At 40.4% G+C, this 19,661-nt stretch overlaps 1 protein-coding gene across 1 annotated transcript in view; it reads right to left on the bottom strand.

Moving 5' to 3' along the window:
* Window positions 1-522: 522 nt before the first annotated feature.
* The window catches only part of LOC139478550 (multiple epidermal growth factor-like domains protein 10), a 28,917-nt gene continuing 9,778 nt past the window's right edge, over window positions 523-19,661 (bottom strand). The window contains exons 4-15 of the mRNA XM_071261054.1: window positions 17,907-18,035; window positions 15,400-15,618; window positions 14,690-14,818; window positions 13,403-13,537; window positions 12,603-12,752; window positions 11,442-11,576; window positions 10,647-10,796; window positions 9,435-9,569; window positions 7,897-8,031; window positions 6,938-7,075; window positions 4,480-4,629; window positions 523-3,767 (exon numbers count right to left, since the gene is read on the bottom strand). Of these exons, the coding sequence (XP_071117155.1) occupies window positions 3,655-3,767; window positions 4,480-4,629; window positions 6,938-7,075; window positions 7,897-8,031; window positions 9,435-9,569; window positions 10,647-10,796; window positions 11,442-11,576; window positions 12,603-12,752; window positions 13,403-13,537; window positions 14,690-14,818; window positions 15,400-15,618; window positions 17,907-18,035 (1,718 nt within the window). The 3' untranslated portion in view covers window positions 523-3,654. The remainder of the gene's footprint in view (window positions 3,768-4,479; window positions 4,630-6,937; window positions 7,076-7,896; window positions 8,032-9,434; window positions 9,570-10,646; window positions 10,797-11,441; window positions 11,577-12,602; window positions 12,753-13,402; window positions 13,538-14,689; window positions 14,819-15,399; window positions 15,619-17,906; window positions 18,036-19,661) is intronic.

Genomic DNA, 19,661 nt, shown 5'->3' with positions numbered 1-19,661 from the left:
ATTTAGTTCCCTCTCAAGGCATACATACATGTACAGTATTGTGGTGGGTTTTTTTGTCACTCTGAATCTTTATGCACATGACTAAACATGAAACAGATAAGACGTTTCACTTGTACATCTTATTTTCGGTTAAGGTGGGTAAATCAGTTACAGGGAATACGCTGTGTGACCGTTACAGCATAGGCCAAAGCCTTTGCCATGCTGAAATTATGGTCCTTTTGTTCCATTTTTATGCCGCCATGATAATCTGATTACGACTTGAACATTACTCGCTCACGAATTATCAGCTTTCTGACGGTTGTAATCCACGCAAGGGTCAAGCGCTGGATGGACAAGATATGTAACAAGTTTCCTTTCTTTCTGTCTGTTGTCTTCATTGAACTCCCTTCGGGCAAATGTGGGCATTTGCTGACTGTTCGCTGTGATTTCGCTGTTTACTAAATGCCAAAACAGCAGGGAGACTATAACACAGCGATAAAGTGTGACTCAGACAAAATAATAACAAAAGTCAGTTGGTTCGTTTTATCATTTAATCACGTATAGATGACTAAATAGAAACATGCATCCATAATGTGGATGTATGTTTCAGTAAGTATTGGATTATAAAGTCTTACACTGCAGTGAAACAAATTAAATCTTGTAATACATATGTGCAAATACCATAGCTTAGTATTATCTTGTATAAAGAAGTTGACATCAACAAATTCTCTTTGTTATATGTATCACTTCTAAACGCCGTTCAAAGACTTGATATATTACGGTAAGTTTTTAATAAACGTGTCTGTACCATACAACCCAGTGATTGATCTTATGCTTAAAATTCCATAATGTCATGGAAATGTCACACAATCACCCAAGTCACTGAGCCTGACCACCGAATCCATTTAGCAACCTCTTACACGTATAGTTGGTGGGAAACTGCACAGGGCCGTATGATGTACCGAGTCTAATTCAATACAAAGTTTCATCGTGATTTTTCGAACCGTTATACCCTGGAAACGAAGTACAACATGTTGCACAGGGAAACGCAAAACAATTTTTTTTTAAACTTGACAAACACCTGAATGGCACAAGGCACTTGTTTAATGCTTGCCTTTTGTGCACCTATAGCGTCACAAAGAAATAATGAATTGTATATGAGTTATGCAATGGAAACGAATCCTCCCCTCATTTCTAACTTGTAGCCTTGGAAACGTACAAAACTGTCCAGCACTTGTTTGATGTGTATTCAAAGTTTAACAAAGACATTAGGAACAACTGTATAAGGATCTATACCGAAACGTCGCCTATATCGCTGCATTAAAGAATTTGTGGTCAATAAATTGTGTCAACCTTGACATTCTGAACAGTTTATGAAATAGTCCTGAAACTTGTTAGCCTAAACACAAAATCAAAATATGAACAAAAACTCCTGAATATCAAAAGACATTAGTTCAGCGCATGCCTGGTGTTTGTTTCACGAAGACATATTGAACAGTTTATTAGTTTATGCTCCGGAAACAAAACGTGACTGGCAGAGCCTGTGTTAATATTCTCAGCAAAAACTCGTTTGGGCGAGTCAGAAAACACATTCCACGTCGTCCATGACAAGGGTATTATATAATAACAAACACATGTATACTCATTAAATGTACGTCAGGTGGGCGGGGAATTCATTGAGAGAAATGTAAATGCGAGAATACGTTATCATCATTGAAGGGTCTTGAGAAAATAACATTTTGAGATAAGGAAACAAATTAAATCAGTCCATATTAAATTCCAGGAAAATACCTGCCCAGAATACATATAATGTCATGTAGATGATTAAGAGACCGAGCGTTTAATATGGAGGAGCCCAACACTTTATTTTAACCTATAACAAATTATTTTCAGAACATGCAACATGTCCAGTGAACAAAAAGCAAGCCTAGGAACTAATGTTCTTTTCTTTTCTTTTAAAAAAGGGAAAAAATAACTGTGCTTCATATTAAGTTCAATAAAAATATATTTATTCTGAAATTAAAAGATCCAACTTTCATTACATACTCGGGAAGACATCTCCTCGATTTTAAAGTCGTGATTCACAGAATGCACGTGCATAAAACTTGCACGGCGCAAAACATGGATGTTTGTTTTCTTGTCGGGAATATGACACTCACACAGTGATTTTTAAATATGAACAGCACACGCTGATCGTTTAACTCCATGCTTATACAAGCACTTTTTTAACCGTAAATAACGCTTACGGTCGTCCATGTGTGACGTCACATCAACAAGACAATCATATTCGGTTGGTGCATAAACGGAATTATTACCAAACTGCCTCAGCTACAACAATTAATGGGTTCCTTGACGCAAACAGTTGGGTGAACACAACATCCGGCCCCGACGTCCAGCTAGGAGCTTAATTGTGCTTCCACATCACCGTCAAGCACGCCTAACTTAGTGTAGACAGCATCTGAAGAGGCCCATAAGACAAGACTGGGACAGTAAACTATTCACAGATGAGTCATAGTTTTATCTGGATATCACTGATGGTCGTGAACCGTGACGATCCGGGATAGAACAGGTGTTTAGTAACCCATGCTTGCCGAAAGAGGCTACTATGCTTGTCGTAAGAGGCGAGTAACGGGATCGGGTGGTCAGGCTCGCTGACTTGGTTAATGTATGTCATCGATCCCAATTGCGTGGATCGATGCTCATGATGTCAATCACTGGATTGTCTGGTCCAGACTCGATTATTTACAGACCGCCGTCATATAGCTTGAATATTGCAGAGTGCGGCGTTAAACAACAAACAAACAAACTGATGGTCGTGCAAGGGTCTACAGGAGTTCAGTGGAACGTTTTAGCGACGCTTGCGTTACTCAACGTCGTCAGAGAACACAATTCATCATTGTTATTGGCAATTTGCATGGCTTATGCAACCAGGACGACGTCGTTCGAGATCATATTCTACCCTTTATGCAAATGCAGGGATGTAAAAACGTTACGTTGCAGCCGAACAATGTCCGCCCGATGTTGCACGTGACGTAACACACGTTTTGAGGCAGCGTAACACAGCTGTACTGTCATGGTCGGCTATTTTTTCCAGACCCCTCGCCCATAGAACATGTCAGGGATGAGATGATTCGACGCCTACGACAAGACCAGAGCCAGCCGGTAACGCTAGCTCAGTCGGGTCAATCTTTGGTTGACATTTGGAACAACATCCAGCATGAGGTTTTCAATCATCTGGTGTCTCAAATGCGCCACCGCTACCTCGTCTGTATCAACGGAAATGGTGGTCACGCCCAATATTGACATGGTTAATTGAGTTACTACACCTCCCGTCTTTAGGGCGTATCGCTGTTAACAGGTATGTTCTTTTCCAATGAATTTGTTATAAAAACATTGATCAGACGATTGACCAAATATTTAGTTATTTCCAATAACATAACATTTTCGATACTTAATATGAAGCCGATTACTTTTTCCCGTAAGTATACCTACCACCCCATCTCGCACCGCCCCAAAGATACCAAATGGTCTCCCCCTTAAGAATTAATATTTCATCATTTCGTACACCCAGTTACTGTTCATCTTTCCTATCACATAGGACAAGGACAGACGAGGAACTTCCATATTCATATTTACATTAATCACATGGCCATGTAATAAGATTTTCTCACAGCCTTACACAAGAATGGCAGGTCGCAGTACAGCAGCCCCGACCGTGACGATAGTTGTGATGGAAGACCACAGGACAAAGGGAGGCAAGCATGATCCACTGGTCTGCATCAAGACTTCTGTTGGAGATAAGGAGATGTCATATTACTGGCTCGTCTTTTAAATAAATTATTCACTGACCATTATCTCCGCATCTGACACGCTAAAAGATAACACAAACATCTCATACAAAATACATTGGATCAGATAAAAAATCCACCTTCGCATTGATTGGCCAGTATTTAGAAAAATATGCAAATTCTTGTGTGACAGTATTAGTGTACAATTACTAGGCCAGTTGGGCGTCGAGGTAGCCTTTTGGGTAAAACGAAAGCTCGTCACGCCAATTTTCCACATTGGTAAATTGAGTGAAGCCTATTTCTTGTGTCCCCCGCATTGACATTGTTAGATATTGCTACCAGAGGTGTACACAACCAGCGCAAAGACAGAATTAATTTATTCTTGGTTTACGGATTTCCCCGTGAAATGTCCTGGTCGATAGGTGGGGTTAAAAACATTTCAGATCATTTTCGTGTTCTTCAAAAAGTAGTTCGACAACGTTACAATGTCTGCAGTGACTAATCATATGTTCCAAACGGGTTTAGCTGTGGTGCACAGGTTTGAATTCATCATAATACAAATAAAAGTCATGCTCTTTAGATTGTTTTCCACTTTTCAATATGTAGTCCATACACCTACTTAACAAAGGAGTAATAATTATAAAAATGACTTTTGTAACACCTATACAATCAGATACATGTCCACAAAATGTACCAAAGACGCTAGATTTACCTCCGTCGCACATTGATGTATTCAAGTTCTGATGTATCCATCCAGATTGGCAAATATCACATTCTCCAGTTTCTCGGTCACAGGTTTGGTTAACACATCCAACAGAACACATCAGCTGACAGTTTTCTCCATATGTACCAGGGATGCAGACTTGGAGGAAAGGATGAATGTGGAAATCAATATGTTGGAAACATTGAAGCACACAAGTTGGTCTACCACTTTCATTTCTCAATGTGTGCCAGGGAGATAGGGAAGTGGAAAATCTTGAGAGTAGAACATGAAATATTAAAGTCACTGGATGTATAAGTCCTTGTCTTAATATTCATCATTGTCTTTTTTAAAACTAACGATAAGAATGCACCTGTACAATATTGTCTCTGGGCCATAGAATGTGGATATATTGAAATGCCGTATGTTGTCTAAGTGCATTGTAAGAATAATTTGTACGTTGGTAAATGCACCTTTGGCTGTTGGTCTTTTGGACGTGAAAAGGTGACATATACTCAAAGAAAAAAGTTAAGCAGCCCCTAATTTATTTCATTATTGTTTGTTCCCAATATTTGTAACAGTCACGAAAGATAAATTACGGGAAGAATTATGTTTTCTCGAGATGATGTAATCAGTCTGGGTGACGAAAGCTCACGTCCCATGCATAGTGTGCCCGTGCAGTATGGTACCCTCGAGTATGTCTAAAAGCAGTCGGATCCATTGGTCAGGCGATAGTCGCTTTCTGCTCCACGTCACTGATGGAAGAACGAGAGTTTGAGGGCACCGGAACACAGCCGACACCCCGAGGAACATTAAACCGACTGTTGTATACGGCGGGGGCTCGGTAATAGTTTGGGAGTGTATCTCTCATGATTGCAAGTAGGATTTGGTCACCATAAGAGGCAACTTAACGGGCTCAGTACATCCGGGGCGTTTTGAGGCCAGTCGTCGTTCCTCATTTTGACACCCACCCTCTTGCACAGGCACTGGAGGCAGGTGAGTGATAGGGTTAAAATACGACCTATATACATAAAGAAACAAGGTACGTCACCAGCCATATTGGCCAATTTATAAAATTACGATGTTGAGCAAAAACAATAAAATGCGAGGGAAGTAACGTTTGCAATATCTTAAGGACGATCTAATCATACCATCTACGTGCATCAAACCTGTTTGTTGTCCTATTTATGTGCGTAATCTCATTATTTTATCGTCTTACCGGCGAAACGCGACTGTCGAGAACGGAAGTAAACAAACGGCCACTTCCGGTATCCGCACTGAATGCCGTCCTGCTCACTGATTGGTCAGTCGACATATTTGTGCAATATTGGTGGGAAATTTGAAACCCATTACAAACCCACATGTGCGAGTTTTTTCACTGTTGCCATCCACGAAAATGACAGAATCAAAATTATTTTCTTGGTAAGTATAATAACGTCCCACCAATATTGCACAAATATGTCGACTGACCAATCAGTGAGCAGGACGGCATTCAGTGCGGATACCGGAAGTGGTCATTTGTTTACTTCCGTTCTCGACAGTCGCGTTTCGCCGGTAAGAAGATAAAATAATGAGATTACGCAAATAAATAGGACAACAAACAGGTTTGATGCACGTAGATGGTATGATTAGATCGTCCTTAAGATATTGCAAACGTTACTTCCCTCGCATTTTATTGTTTTTGCTCAACATCGTAATTTTATAAATTGGCCAATATGGCGGGTGACGTACCTTGTTTTTTTATGTATATAGGTCGTATTATAACCCTATCACTCACCTGCCTCCAGTGCCTGTGCCCTCTTGCTACTCGACCTCAGTACATGGATGGCAATGCCAGGGCTCATCGTTTGCATGCAGTCGTGGATTACATGAGGTCAAATGCAATAACGACTCTACCCTGGCCAACAATGAGCCCAGATTTGAACCCCCGTGTTTGGGATATTCTGGGGCGGCGCATACAGGCACGAGATCCTCCTGTACAAGATTTACGCCATTTAGAAGCAGCATTGCATCAGTAGTGGTTGTTGTTGACCAATCAACAGACTGGAGGCATGAGACGTAAGGAATGGAATGCGTCATCCGGGCACGTGGCGGTTATACCCGCTACTGATCTGTTTCACGTGTCATGTCAAGTTGAGACTTTAAGGAACATTTTCACATGAAACATCAAACGTAACTCGTTTACTTAATCATGCAGCTCCATACCTTTTTTAGGTATTGTCTAAGGTCAAAAACAGTACCCGTGTTACTGTGTTTTGTCAGTAAATTTTACTTACAACTCACCAATATCTTCTTTATTTGTTTTCAAATGTTTGATCTATCCGATGGCATTGGTATCGCCCAGCTCCTGTGGTCAGTCACCCCATGCCATGACTTTTGCCATTATTCATGGTTCAGAAATAGGGGTGAGCCTAACTTTTTCTTTGTGTATATTTGCACCATTTAATTCTGTGATGGGACACCTTCCTACCTGTGTCACAGTTTGCTCCAGTCCACCCTGATCTGCAGTAAGACCCACAATTCCCATCAGAAGGGTCGCATTGCTCAGGCTGGCATCCCTCATTGCACTCATACATACAGTCAGGGCCATAGGTGCCCGGGTCACATCCTGTCGTGAAAAGGAAATTGCTTGCACAGGATGAACAGATTTGTATTTCTTTTTCACTTAAAATAACTTTGGTTTGTTGGTGTATTTTTTAACGCCGCACGCTGTAAATAATCGAGTCTGGACAAGACAATCCAGTGATTGACATCATGAGCATCGACCCACGCAACTGGAATACGATGACTTGCGTCAACAAAGTCTGCGAGCCTGACTACCCGATCTCTTTAGTCGCCTCTTACGACAAACATAGTCGCCTTTTACAGCAAGCATGGGTTGCTGAAGACCTATTCTCTATTCGGATCTTCACGGGTCAGTTAACATAACGGAATATAGTTGTACATAACACAATTCACACCGTTTTGCTTGCTGTTTACATAAGAATATATTAATGTCATTTCGTCATTTCTATCCTTTTCCATATACATATATTCGCTGTAGAGAGTTCGTTATATACGTAAACTTTATATGATATTATATAGGAGATAAATCGGGAATTTTTTAACAGTTCGTTGTATCCGTTTGTTCGTTATATCCGTGTTCTATTGTAATGTATAATGTCTTGGGTATGACACCATAACGAGGATGCGACTTCAGAGAAAACTAGTCTTCTTCAAATATTATGTTGCCTTGAATTGTTGATCTAACACCATAGATTTACGTATTATATTTGCATCTGATGGTGTCAGAATGAGTTCGTGACAATTCAAATTTTGCACCCCAATAAAAGGTAAACGTTGCTGGTCGAAAACCGAAAGGTGGACATACTCGTACGTTTACTTTAGCTATTTGGCACCCCTTTAATTGGATATATCAGTACCACTTACTGTTGTCGCATTTGGCCATGTTCCATCCTGGCAGACACACGTCACAGGTGCCATCAACTCGGTCACATGTCTGGTTGACACACCCAGCAGAGCAGTTCAGCCCACAGTGTTCCCCATATGTACCAGGCGGGCAGACTGGTGAGAAATGATGAGGAATGCAACAACGTGTATAACACGTCATGCTATAAAGGTAGATGAAATAGATGAACAGGTATTTCCCGCTAAATCATTCATATGTGTCTGCAACACTAGTAGAGACATATGCATAACTGTATCTCGGACACACAATGTCGTGTAGCTGAAACGTCAAATTAACCTGTAATTATGGAATACTACATGTGTGTAAACTGGTACCGTTTGTTTGTTTGTTTGTTTGTTTGTTTGTTTGTTTGTTTGTTGTTTAACGCCGCACTCATGATCAGCAATATTCCAGTTATATGACGGCAGTCTGTAAAATAATCGAGTCTGGACCAGACAGTCCAGTGATTGACATCATAAGCATCGATCCACGCAATTGGGTTCGATGACATGTATCAACCAAGTCAGTGATCCTGACCACCCGATCCCATTAGTCGCCTCTTATGACAAGCATACGGCAAGTATGGGTTGCCGAAGACCTATTCTACCCCGGATCTTCACGGGTCGTCAACTGGTACCGTGCCAATCTGCAGATTTCATACGAGTAAATCATTCATGGATTCAGAAGTTGTGAACTATGCGATGTTAACTTTAAATATAAGTCACACTTCTTACCTGAGACGTGGTTTTCTCCACCTCAAAAGTAAGGTACAAGACAGTTGGTACTTTATAAATGTTGCATACACTTAACTATTATAGTTCATTTCTATTTCATATAGTTCAGGAAGTTAACTCACTTTCAAAGTCCAGTATCTACCCTTGCCGAACAAGGCCGGAATTGTTGGGTTCATTCGTAGCGCCACAAGTGATTATTACGAGTTATATCCTTCCTAATTACCAAGCAGATTTCACCTGTGATATCACTTATATGTGCTTCAAACAAAAAATGTGGCGCCCAGTGAAGACTATCTGATCGCTAATCAAGATCTATATTGTAATAAAACGGGTCTTACTACGCGAAGTGCATCCAATCACGTGAGTAGAGTGATTAAAAACATGAACAGATTTGGAAAATATCTGTTGACGCTAAGCGCAAATGATTTGCAAATACTGCAATCAAACGAAATCTGTACGGCAGTTTACGAACAGCTTTCGTTACGCTTTTTTGATTGGACTATGTAAAAACTCGTTAGTCGCGCCAAAATATTACCCCATCATTCAAGCCTCGGTCGGCAAGGGTGGAAACTGGACTTTTATAGTCAGTCACTCCCTTGCCTCGGGAAGATGTTCATTTAATGAATGTATGCAACATTCTAATCCATTGAGTAAAACCTGCACTGCGTCACAGTTTTCCCCAGGTCAGAAGAGGGAATAATGCATGATATGTGTGTTGAATGCAAGTGGAATTGCACATGTAGACAACCTTAGGCTGCATCACCTTTATACTGTACAATCAGTACCTGTTTCACAGTGTTCCCCAGTCCACCCTTGCACACATGACCCACACGTTCCATCAGTAGCGCTGCAAGTACCAGGTTGGCATCCCTCGTTGCACTTATACTTACAGTCCACGCCATATGTGCCTTGGTTACACCCTGGAGTGAAAATTAGAGTAATGACATCAAACTGTCGGTAAATTACATGCACAGGAAGAAGTCTAGATTTGTGTTGCCTTCTTCATCCATTGATAGCCAATGGATTCACTCAGCTGGATGTTGGTCCACGGCTATTTTACATTTTATGCCCGGTGGAATCTGTTTCGGTATATAATCAAGACTGGCTGACCTCTGACGTGGACGTTTTATGTTAACAATGAAAACTTTTACAAATGTAATCAAATTGTCTGAACGTGATTATTCTTGTGCATTTCTTTTGGATGCCATTCCTATGACATCTCGTAAGTTAATGCTAAACACACAAGACCTTTTTTCTAATTTTGTCTTTTCATGTACATTCGTCTTTTCTACTGTTGAATATGTTACAATTGGGCATGGTTATTCATTGGGAATTTCCTTTTAACACTCTATATCATAAATGATAACAATATGGGACAAAGAATTTGAATGGTGAAGAAATGATACTTTTTCTCCGAAAGAAACAAGAAACCTTCACATTTTGTAAAAAATGTACGTCTACATACGTTTACAACATTGAATATACGGGATTTCATAAAGGGTATAAGGCATATTCCATAAGCTTCAAAATTGAAAAGCAACTTCTCAGGATATTTAATTTCGGGCACATGTATGGTTTCAGAACCTGTCAGCCTGTGTTACATTAGTATGCAGTCATTGAGAGTCCATACACACCTTCATTTAAAATGTATTATCACATTCATAAAATGTGTTGCTAAAGTATCACATCTTACGTTTTTCCGCAGATTAATGGGTGAGAAAGCACCTTAAGAGTCCAACCTTTTATTATTTTAGGGGGTTGGGATTTATCAGTCAGCTATACAAGACTTACACTGATTTCTTTCTGTGAAAAGAGCCAAGCAACCATTTTGGGACCCACAACATCCTATTTTAGAGAAGGAAAGTCTTTCGAGGGAACGGTTGTATTTGGGGTTTAACCTGAGAACCAATTTGTTATTCCAGCATTTTAGGGAACCGATTTTTGTTTCTGAAAACGCCAGCCAAATGTCTTATCGATCATGATACAACACTACTTACTTTCGTCGCACCTTGCAATGCTCCAGCGATTGCTCTCCCAGCCAGGCAGACACTCGTCACAGCTGCCATCAACTCGGTCACAAGTCTGGTTGACACACCCAGCAGAGCAGGTTAGCCCACAGTTTTCCCCATATGTACCGGGCGGGCAGACTAATGAGAAATGAATGTGGAAATCAATTTGTTGAAAACGTTGAAGCATATCAGTTTCAACCATTTTCATTTCTATTTGCAAGTTAAATTTAACTCTAATAATAAACGAAATCATTTCAGATTAAGATGTGTTGGGAAATTTGAATTTGATTTGGCCATAACTCGATTCTGATTGGTCAATCAGAGGTACCAAATCAAAATAACCACCTCTGATTGAAACAGCTGATTCGACGTGCACATTACTGCAGAAACTTATATATATGCATTGTCGGTAGGCATTATAAAATAATGATATTTCCAAATTAAGTTTAATTCAAAGTATTTATTGTCATACATTGTACACGAAACAACGATACGAATCGACCATGAGAGTATATTTCAAGTTTTAGAGACCACAGAGATCTTGAAATGTGGCACTTTCTTTACACACCATCAAAGCGTTGACGTTTAATTTTGTCATGGTAGAATAGTAATAGACATGCCCAATGTATTCAAAAAGAGCCCGATTCAACCTTGATCTTTCGGTTCCAAAGTCAGTTCAGCAATGTTAAATCTACAGGTAACCAACCTAGTTCTACACTGAAAACACAATGTTTATCTCCAAAGTGAACCAAACACTTCATTTATATTCGATACAATCCGTACCTGTTTCACAGGTTTCTCCAGTCCAACCGCCTCTACAAGCTGTACAGTGTCCATCAATATGGTTGCATTTATCAGGCTTGCATCCCTCGTTGCACTTATTCTTACAGTCCTCGCCATATGTGCCTCGGTAACACCCTGGAGTGAACATTAGATTAATGACATCAAACTGTCGGTAAATTACATGCACGGGAAGAAGTCAAGATTTGTGTCGCCTTATTCAACCATTGATAGCCAATGGATTCACACAGCTGGATGTTGGTCCACTCATAAGACTGTCACGGCTATTTTACATTTTACGCCCGGCGGTATCTGTTTCGGTATATAATCAAGACTGGCCGACCTCTGACGTGGACGTTTTATGTTAACAATGAACACCTTTACAAATGTAATCAAATTGTTTAAACGTGATTATTCTTGTGCATTTCTTTGGGATGCCATTCCTACGACATCTCGTAAGTTAATGCTAAACACATAAGACCTTTTTTCTAATTTTGTCTTTTCATGTACATTCGTCTTTTCTACTGTTGAATATGTTACAACTGGGCATGGTTATTAATTGGGAATTCCCTTGTCCCACTCTATATCATAAATGATCACAATATGGGACAAAGAATTTGAGTGGTGAAGAAATGTTACTTTTTCTCCGAAAGAAACAAGAAACCTTCACATTTAGTAACAACTGTACGTCTACAAACGTTTACAACATTGAAAATACGGGATTTCATGAAGACTACAAGGCATATTCCATAAGTTGAAAAGCAACTTCTCAGGATATTTAATTTCAGGCACATGTATGGTTTCAGAACCTGTCAGCCTGTGTGACATTAGTATGCAGTCATTGAGTGTCCACACAGTCCTCCATTTAAAATATATTATCACATTCATAAAATGTGTTGCTAAAGTATCACATCTTACGTTTTTCCGCAGATTAATGGGTGAGAAAGCTCCTTAAGAGTGAATCCAACCTTTTATTATTTTAGGGGGTTGGGATTTATCAGTCAGCTATATAAGACTTACACTGATTTCTTTCTGTGAAAAGAGCCCAGCAACCATTTGGGGACCCACAACATCATATTTTAGAGAAAGAAAGTCTTTCGAGGGAACAGTTGTATTTTGGGGTTTAACCAAATATCTTTACGATCGAGATACAACACTACTTACTTTCGTCGCACCTTGCAATGCTCCAGCGATGGCTCTCCCAGCCAGGCAGACACTCGTCACAGCTGCCATCAACTCGGTCACAAGTCTGGTTGACACACCCAGCAGAGCAGGTTAGCCCACAGTTTTCTCCATATGTACCGGGCGGGCAGACTTATGAGAAATGAATGTGGAAATCAATTTGTTGAAAACGTTGAAGCATATCAGTTTCAACCATTTTCATTTCTATTTGCAAGTTAAATATAACTCTAATAATAAACAAAATCATTTCAGATTCAGGTGTGTTGGGAAATTTGAATTTGATTTGGCCATAACTCGATTCTGATTGGTCAATCAGAGGTACCAAATCAAAATAACCACCTCTGATTGAAACAGCTGATTCGACGTGCACATTACTGCAGAAACTCATAAATATGCATTGTCGGTAGGCATCATAAAATAATGATATTTCCAAATTAAGTTTAATTCAAAGTATTTATTGTAATACATTGTGCACGAAACCACAATAGGAATCGACCATGAGAGTATATTTCAAGTTTTAGAGACCACAGACATCTTGAAATGTGGCACTTTTTTTACACACCATCAAAGCGTTGACGTTTAATTTTGTCATGGTAGAATGGTATTAGACCTGCCCAATGTATTAAAAAAAGCCCGATTCAACCTTGATCTTTCGGTTCCAAAGTCAGTTTAGCCATGTTAAATCTACAGGTAACCAACCTACATGTAGTTCTACACTGAAAACACAATGTTTATCTCCAAAGTGAACCAAACACTTCCTATGTATTCGATACAATCCGTACCTGTTTCACAAGTTTCTCCTGTCCAACCGCCTGCACAAGCTGTACAGTGGCCATCAATATGGTTGCATTTATCGGGCTTGCATCCCTCCTTGCACTTATACTTACAGTCCTCGCCATATGTACCATCTGTGCAATCTGTATTGAGGGTCAGAAATGTGAGAAATGTATTTCTTGGACACAGTTCGTACACCTATCAGACCTACAGACCTACCGATCTATTTTGCAGTGTGTGTGTGCGTGTGTGTGTGTGTGTGTGTGTGTGTGCGTGCGTGCGTGCGTGTGTGAGAGTGTGTGTGTGTAACAAAAATCTGTCAAATGTTCTGAATAGCACAATAGCATGTTTTACCTGAACCCTTTCACCAGAACCATAAACATGAATCACGACCTCCAACAAACTTGATGAACCCAACAACCGTGCATGTTCAGATCTATTTGAGCCGTTGAAGCATATATACGATTCTACCAGTTTCTGTGTCTTTTTCTTTCTGAGCTCAACAGGTGAAAACGTGGTGTCACGGACTACGATGAATCCCTTTCCGCGCATGCTCAGATCTGTTAGACAGTTGCAGTGTGCCAGTGACCGATGAAGAGAGGCATTGATAATACACCTATTTCCCATTTTTGACAATGTCAGTATCAACATTGGTCGGTACGGGAATGAAATGTGTTAACCGCCGCAGTCAGTCATATTCCAGTTGTAACAGGTTAGTCTCTCGTCTGGACAAGACAAACTAGCAAATCCCATTATGTCGTGAAACAGGACCCCTATTTCCTAAATATGCCGTATTCGTAGTCCAGTGAGTGAGGAGTCGGTGAATGTTGCTTAATGCCGCACACAACACTGATCCAGCTGACCCTGATAACTTATCTGATCCATTTAGTAGCCTCATACAAGAATACAACTTACTGAGTACTAATTCTACCTTGTGAAGCCCATTTCTGGTGTCCCCCGCCATAATATTGCTGGAAACTTGCTAAAAGCGGCGTAAAACCATACTCACTCACTCACTAATTCTACCTCAGAATCTCAACGGATTTCGTCTTTAACAACGACAGAAGACCCAATCGTTCAGAATTGCGTCCCTTATCTATGCACCCTATGGTGTTTTGTCGAATCCGAAAATGCAGCCTATTACCATGGAAAGTATTGTACTTAATAAATGCAAAATGTTAAGGGTGTGCAATACATCTTTCACACGTACGCTCAAACCATTTCTGACACCCTTTGTAATAAGATATGAAATTGACATTATATGTTTGAAACGTATTATAAGAATACGAACATACGTGATGAGCAGGTGTCCCTCGTCCAACCTGGCTTACAGGTACAGTTGCCATCTACTCTGTCGCAAGTGTCCACACATCCCACACTGCACTTTCTAAGACAGCTTGGTCCATAATGCCCCTCGGAACAATCTGGTTAATCAGCCATGTATTAAAACAGCTGAACGTATGTATGCATAAACAAAAAACAAAATATATAGTTGCAAGGGCTGAAAGAATAATGAAAATATAATTAATTGATCATTTCCAAACAACATTATCAAATATACATCTCAAGAGAATCTCACACGAGTGTGTATAAATATTGAATACGGCAACACGAGTCGATACAGATTTTAAGATGTACCTGACAGAGATCTTAAAACACGAGGGTGAGATTCGAAATATCATTCCAGACCATTCTGTTTGTAAACAGTAATAATTGCCTTGAGGGTAAAAAGTCCAACTAGCTGAGGCAGGGCGATAACTGATATCATTTGAATGTGAAGCCATGTGACCGATGACGTCACAATGGTCTGCAAAGAACTGTGAAGTAAGCGATATCTCCTGTGGAAGAGATCGATACATTGAATATACATACTTCGACATTTTGGTTTATGATGATACACAGGCATTAATACAAACTTTTAAAGACTACAATACTTTAAGCAATTCAAAGACTCTCGGAAATGTTTGCATTAAACTTTTGTCATCCTATGAGTGTATCAACGTACGTCCTCTGCAGACCAATCCAAACCAGCCACGTTTGCAGGTACAGTGGCCGGTCATTTGGTCACATGGTCCGTCACACCCAGCGCCGCACCGTCCTCTGCACAATGGCCCCGCCCAGTCGAGTTTGCAGGAACAACTGCCGTTAACATTGTTACATGTGTCGATACAGCCTTCACTACATTGTTTTCTGCAGCCATTCCCATAACGCCCATCCTCACATCCTTAAATAAAAACAAAACTAGCAGTTACATCACGAAGAGTTTGAACCCCGTTTGTGGACGAGTAGTAGCTAAGATTGATGAATGCTATCTACTATATGATCTTATATTGAAGAGTCAAGTATGATGGCGAAAATTGTATTTAAACATATGGAAGCTCACATGTGCGGACCATCACCCTAAATTCGAGCATTCAACACAGAGAGGATCTTTTCAATGATACTTACATGGTATTTGAGATACGTATTTTTTTTAAATTGCACATGGTGACCAAAGTAGTATAGTGCTTAAAACAAAATCAAATCGGCCGTCTTTGATCCCTGAATTCAACCTAATGAAAATCTACCGATGCAACATCAATAATCACCGTATTTTCCAATGCGTTCGAGTTATTTCCCGCTTAGTTGCCACGTTATAATGGAAATTAACCTACCGGGTTTTCAGTTTAGAGGTTTCAAACTCTAATAACTCAATAACGCGTTGGGTATCGAATGGGATTTACGGTTATCGAAATTGGAGATAAACATAGTATGTTTTAAAATTTGAGATAGTCTAAATGTAGATTAAACAATGGCTCCTTTGTCCTTGACCGTATATTAACTAACTGGATCGTTTATTAATTCATCACGGGAGACATGAAAGGACATTTATCATGAAAGTTACCAGTAAATAGTTGGACTAAGAGTGTATATTTTATTGCACGAAACACATGCGTTTTTGTTATTTTTGCATTTTGTTTGCTCATAATAGGCCCATTAATATGATTAGTAAGTAATATTTAGGTCCAATATGAATATACTTGCCGCGGACATGCATTTCATAACCCGAGTCGCCAAAGAGAGGTGTACGTGCGGAACACATGTCACGTGCATCACCCAGGGGTGACTCACACAGTGGTCTCACAGTATAGCATGAAGTTCTTGACAATCTTTTAATATGTTATCGACAACACTGTTGTTTAAGCATTTTCGGGGCCATGGTGTAAATAGATTTCAGAAATCGAGCCCTGGTCTGAAAACGTTGAAATAGTAAGCTAAATACCAGGTCATTACGGGCTAACCATTACATAAATTCCTTTTATTATATTTTGGAATCGACTCTTTTCGCCATTCTACAATGACGACAGAGCGCTTTTTAAAAAATGATTCTCTTATCAAACGCGTAGTCACAAATGAGCATCTTCAAAATGCCGAAAGGGGACTCATGAAGTGAATAACGTATACTACTCATGTTCGAGATTAATGACTTATATTACTGATAATTTCATTATTGGATCAAAATAATGCTTACATGTACAAAGTACTTTTTTAAAACACTCCATAACCTGTTACATATATTGCACTCATTGGACTCAACCGAGTCATTTCTTGGAAATAAACATGACATCTTCCATTGTTGGGCATCTTCCCGAGGCAAGAACGTCCACCAGCCTTTTTATCAATGTCTCGTTTCCACATCATCCCGAGGCAAGAACGTCCACCAGCCTTTTTATCAAAGTCTTGTTTTCACATCATCCCGATGCAAGAACGTCCGCTCGCCTTATTATCAAAGTCTTGTTTTCACATAATCCCGAGGCAAGAACGTCCACTCGCCTCTTAACGTGTTTATCAAAGTCCTGTTTCCACATGATCCCTCATTATCTGATCGAATAGGTCGTTGCCTATGGTAGTCGCCGTCTTTGTGAAGCTATACGAGATAAGAACAGCGATCTGATTGGATATCGCGTTTTCAGTACAGGGGGGACAACTCTACGCGATGTGGCGCCAGGGTCGAGCCAAGAAAATGGGCCTTGGTGTGGCAAGAGTAGAAACTAGGATTTGATATAGGCTAGTGGACATGCTTGCCTCGTGATTATGAGGGAATAATTATGTTTAATATCAACTTGATAAATTAGTGGAAATGAACCAAAACATCATCGCCAACCCAACCACCTTACAACTGAAGACGATACGGCATGACGCGACTGCTCATTAATGTGCCCAATGATCGTGTTGTTACACCACAACGGTTAGTGTATGTTTTATGTAACTGTGCGCGTTCTGAAATAGATTTCATCATGCATGATAATCTGCCGTCTCGAACGTGTACAGTTCTAGAGGGTTAAAAGCAGTCATATCTACATGCAATTAAACTTATTTTGACCAAACAGAATCTAGCATTCATCATTGTCATGTTCGAAACATCAAAATTGGAAACACGGTATTTTTTTATCTCCTAAATTAAAGCAGATCCAATTGCACATTTGAATCTGAAAATTTGAGACGAATCAATAGTGTGAAAGTTCAACATACGTAACAAGCATTGTGGCCCTTTCCATCCGTCCTTGCACGTGCACGTGCCGCTCACACGATGACAGTTCCCCTCACATCCCTCGGCGCAACGTTCTCTGCAGGAAGCTCCATATTGTCCATCCTCACATCCTAAAGAAACCCAGCATATACATATATAAATGTGTAGTTGCACATTGTGAAATAGACCGCCTCCGTGGTCTAGTGGTAGAGCGTCCGCCCGGAGAGCGGAAGGTTCGAGGTTCGATCCCCGGCCGCGTCATACCGAAAGACGTTAAAAGATGGTACTTGTTGTTATCCTGTCTGGCGCTCGGTATTAAGGGGCTAAAACAAGGACTGGTCGGTTCGGGGTCAGTATACTGTGTCTGAGTAGGGTATTCATGTTAAACTGCGGTATGGTATCTCAATGGGCTAGCACTATACATCGGCATCAGTCCGGACTAATACAAGCAGCCACACACACACACAAGCACACGCACATGCACACACACGTGCATCCAAGTCGCCATGTAAGTGCAATAATCCTGAACGCGACGTTAAACCCCATTTCACCCCACCTCACACATTGTGAAATACCTAACGCACATTCTTCAACATAAGACAATCTGAAACTTTAGTGCATCACATTTCTAGCAGTGAGTTGGGTTTAATGCCTCTTTGAACGATATGTAAGTTATATCATATCGTGTCAGCTTAGTGTAGGGCGAAGGGGATGCAGGTATTACACACCATGCAGGCATAATGCAGGTATTTACAACTTTGGTTAGGCCAAAGAGCACCTGTACGGTGCTGCCAAGTGATTGACATCATGGGCATCGATCCATGCAATTGGGATACGATGACATGCATCAACCAAGTCAGCGAGCCTGACCACCCGATCCCGTAAGTCGCCTCTTACGATAAGCATAGTCGCTTTTTACGGCACGCATGGGTTGCTGAAGACCTATTCTATCCCGGATCTTCACGGGCCAGCTGCACTGTGAATGTGGTAACTCAGACGGATAGACGACCAGTATCCACAGAGTGTATCTACAGAACCGGCATCCATAATATTTCCTTATCCCTGGTTTATAAAATTATATTTTTCGTAGACCATAATAACTTAACAAGTGGTGGACTCATTGTCTTGTCCTTCATTACACTGCCTTCGTTCGTTGACCCATGCTTGTTGTATTTGTTTGTTTTGTTTGTTTGTTGTTTAACGCCGCACTCAGCAATATGACGGAGGTCTTAAATAATCGAGTCTGGACCAGACAATCCAGTGGTTGACATCAAGAGACGATTAACGGGATCGGGTAGTCAGGCTAGCTGATTTGGTTGTTGCATGTCATCGTATCCCATTTGCGTGGATCTATGCTCATGATGTCAATCACTGGATTGTCTGGTCCAGACTCGATTATTTACATACTACCGTCATGTAGATGGAATATTGCTGAGTGTGGCGTTTAACAACAAACAAACAAAAACCTAAAAGCAGCGTAAAAGCATACTCACTCAGTCTCTCACACTCACTCACATATTGAATTGCATTGGTGTTAAATATGACGCACTTTCAAGCCTTAAGATGTTTAATGGGCGACAGAAGATTGTTTTAAACACCAGTCAGCAGTAGTAGATCTATATCACGATGTCCGGTCTCACAGATTAACCACAAAGTCTCATTATACTGGGGGCCTATTCCGACCCCGAATCGGTTGGACACATTGAAGAACATTCCCTTGACCAGGTTATCTATTATACGTTGTTACACAGTGGTTT

The sequence above is a fragment of the Haliotis cracherodii genome, unplaced genomic scaffold (genome assembly GCF_022045235.1).
Source record: "Haliotis cracherodii isolate W230 unplaced genomic scaffold, xgHalCrac1.p SCAF_4, whole genome shotgun sequence".
In the NCBI taxonomy this organism is placed as follows: domain Eukaryota; kingdom Metazoa; phylum Mollusca; class Gastropoda; order Lepetellida; family Haliotidae; genus Haliotis; species Haliotis cracherodii.
Note: the sequence above shows the minus strand (reverse complement) of the source record. Positions and strands in the feature narration are given on the sequence as shown.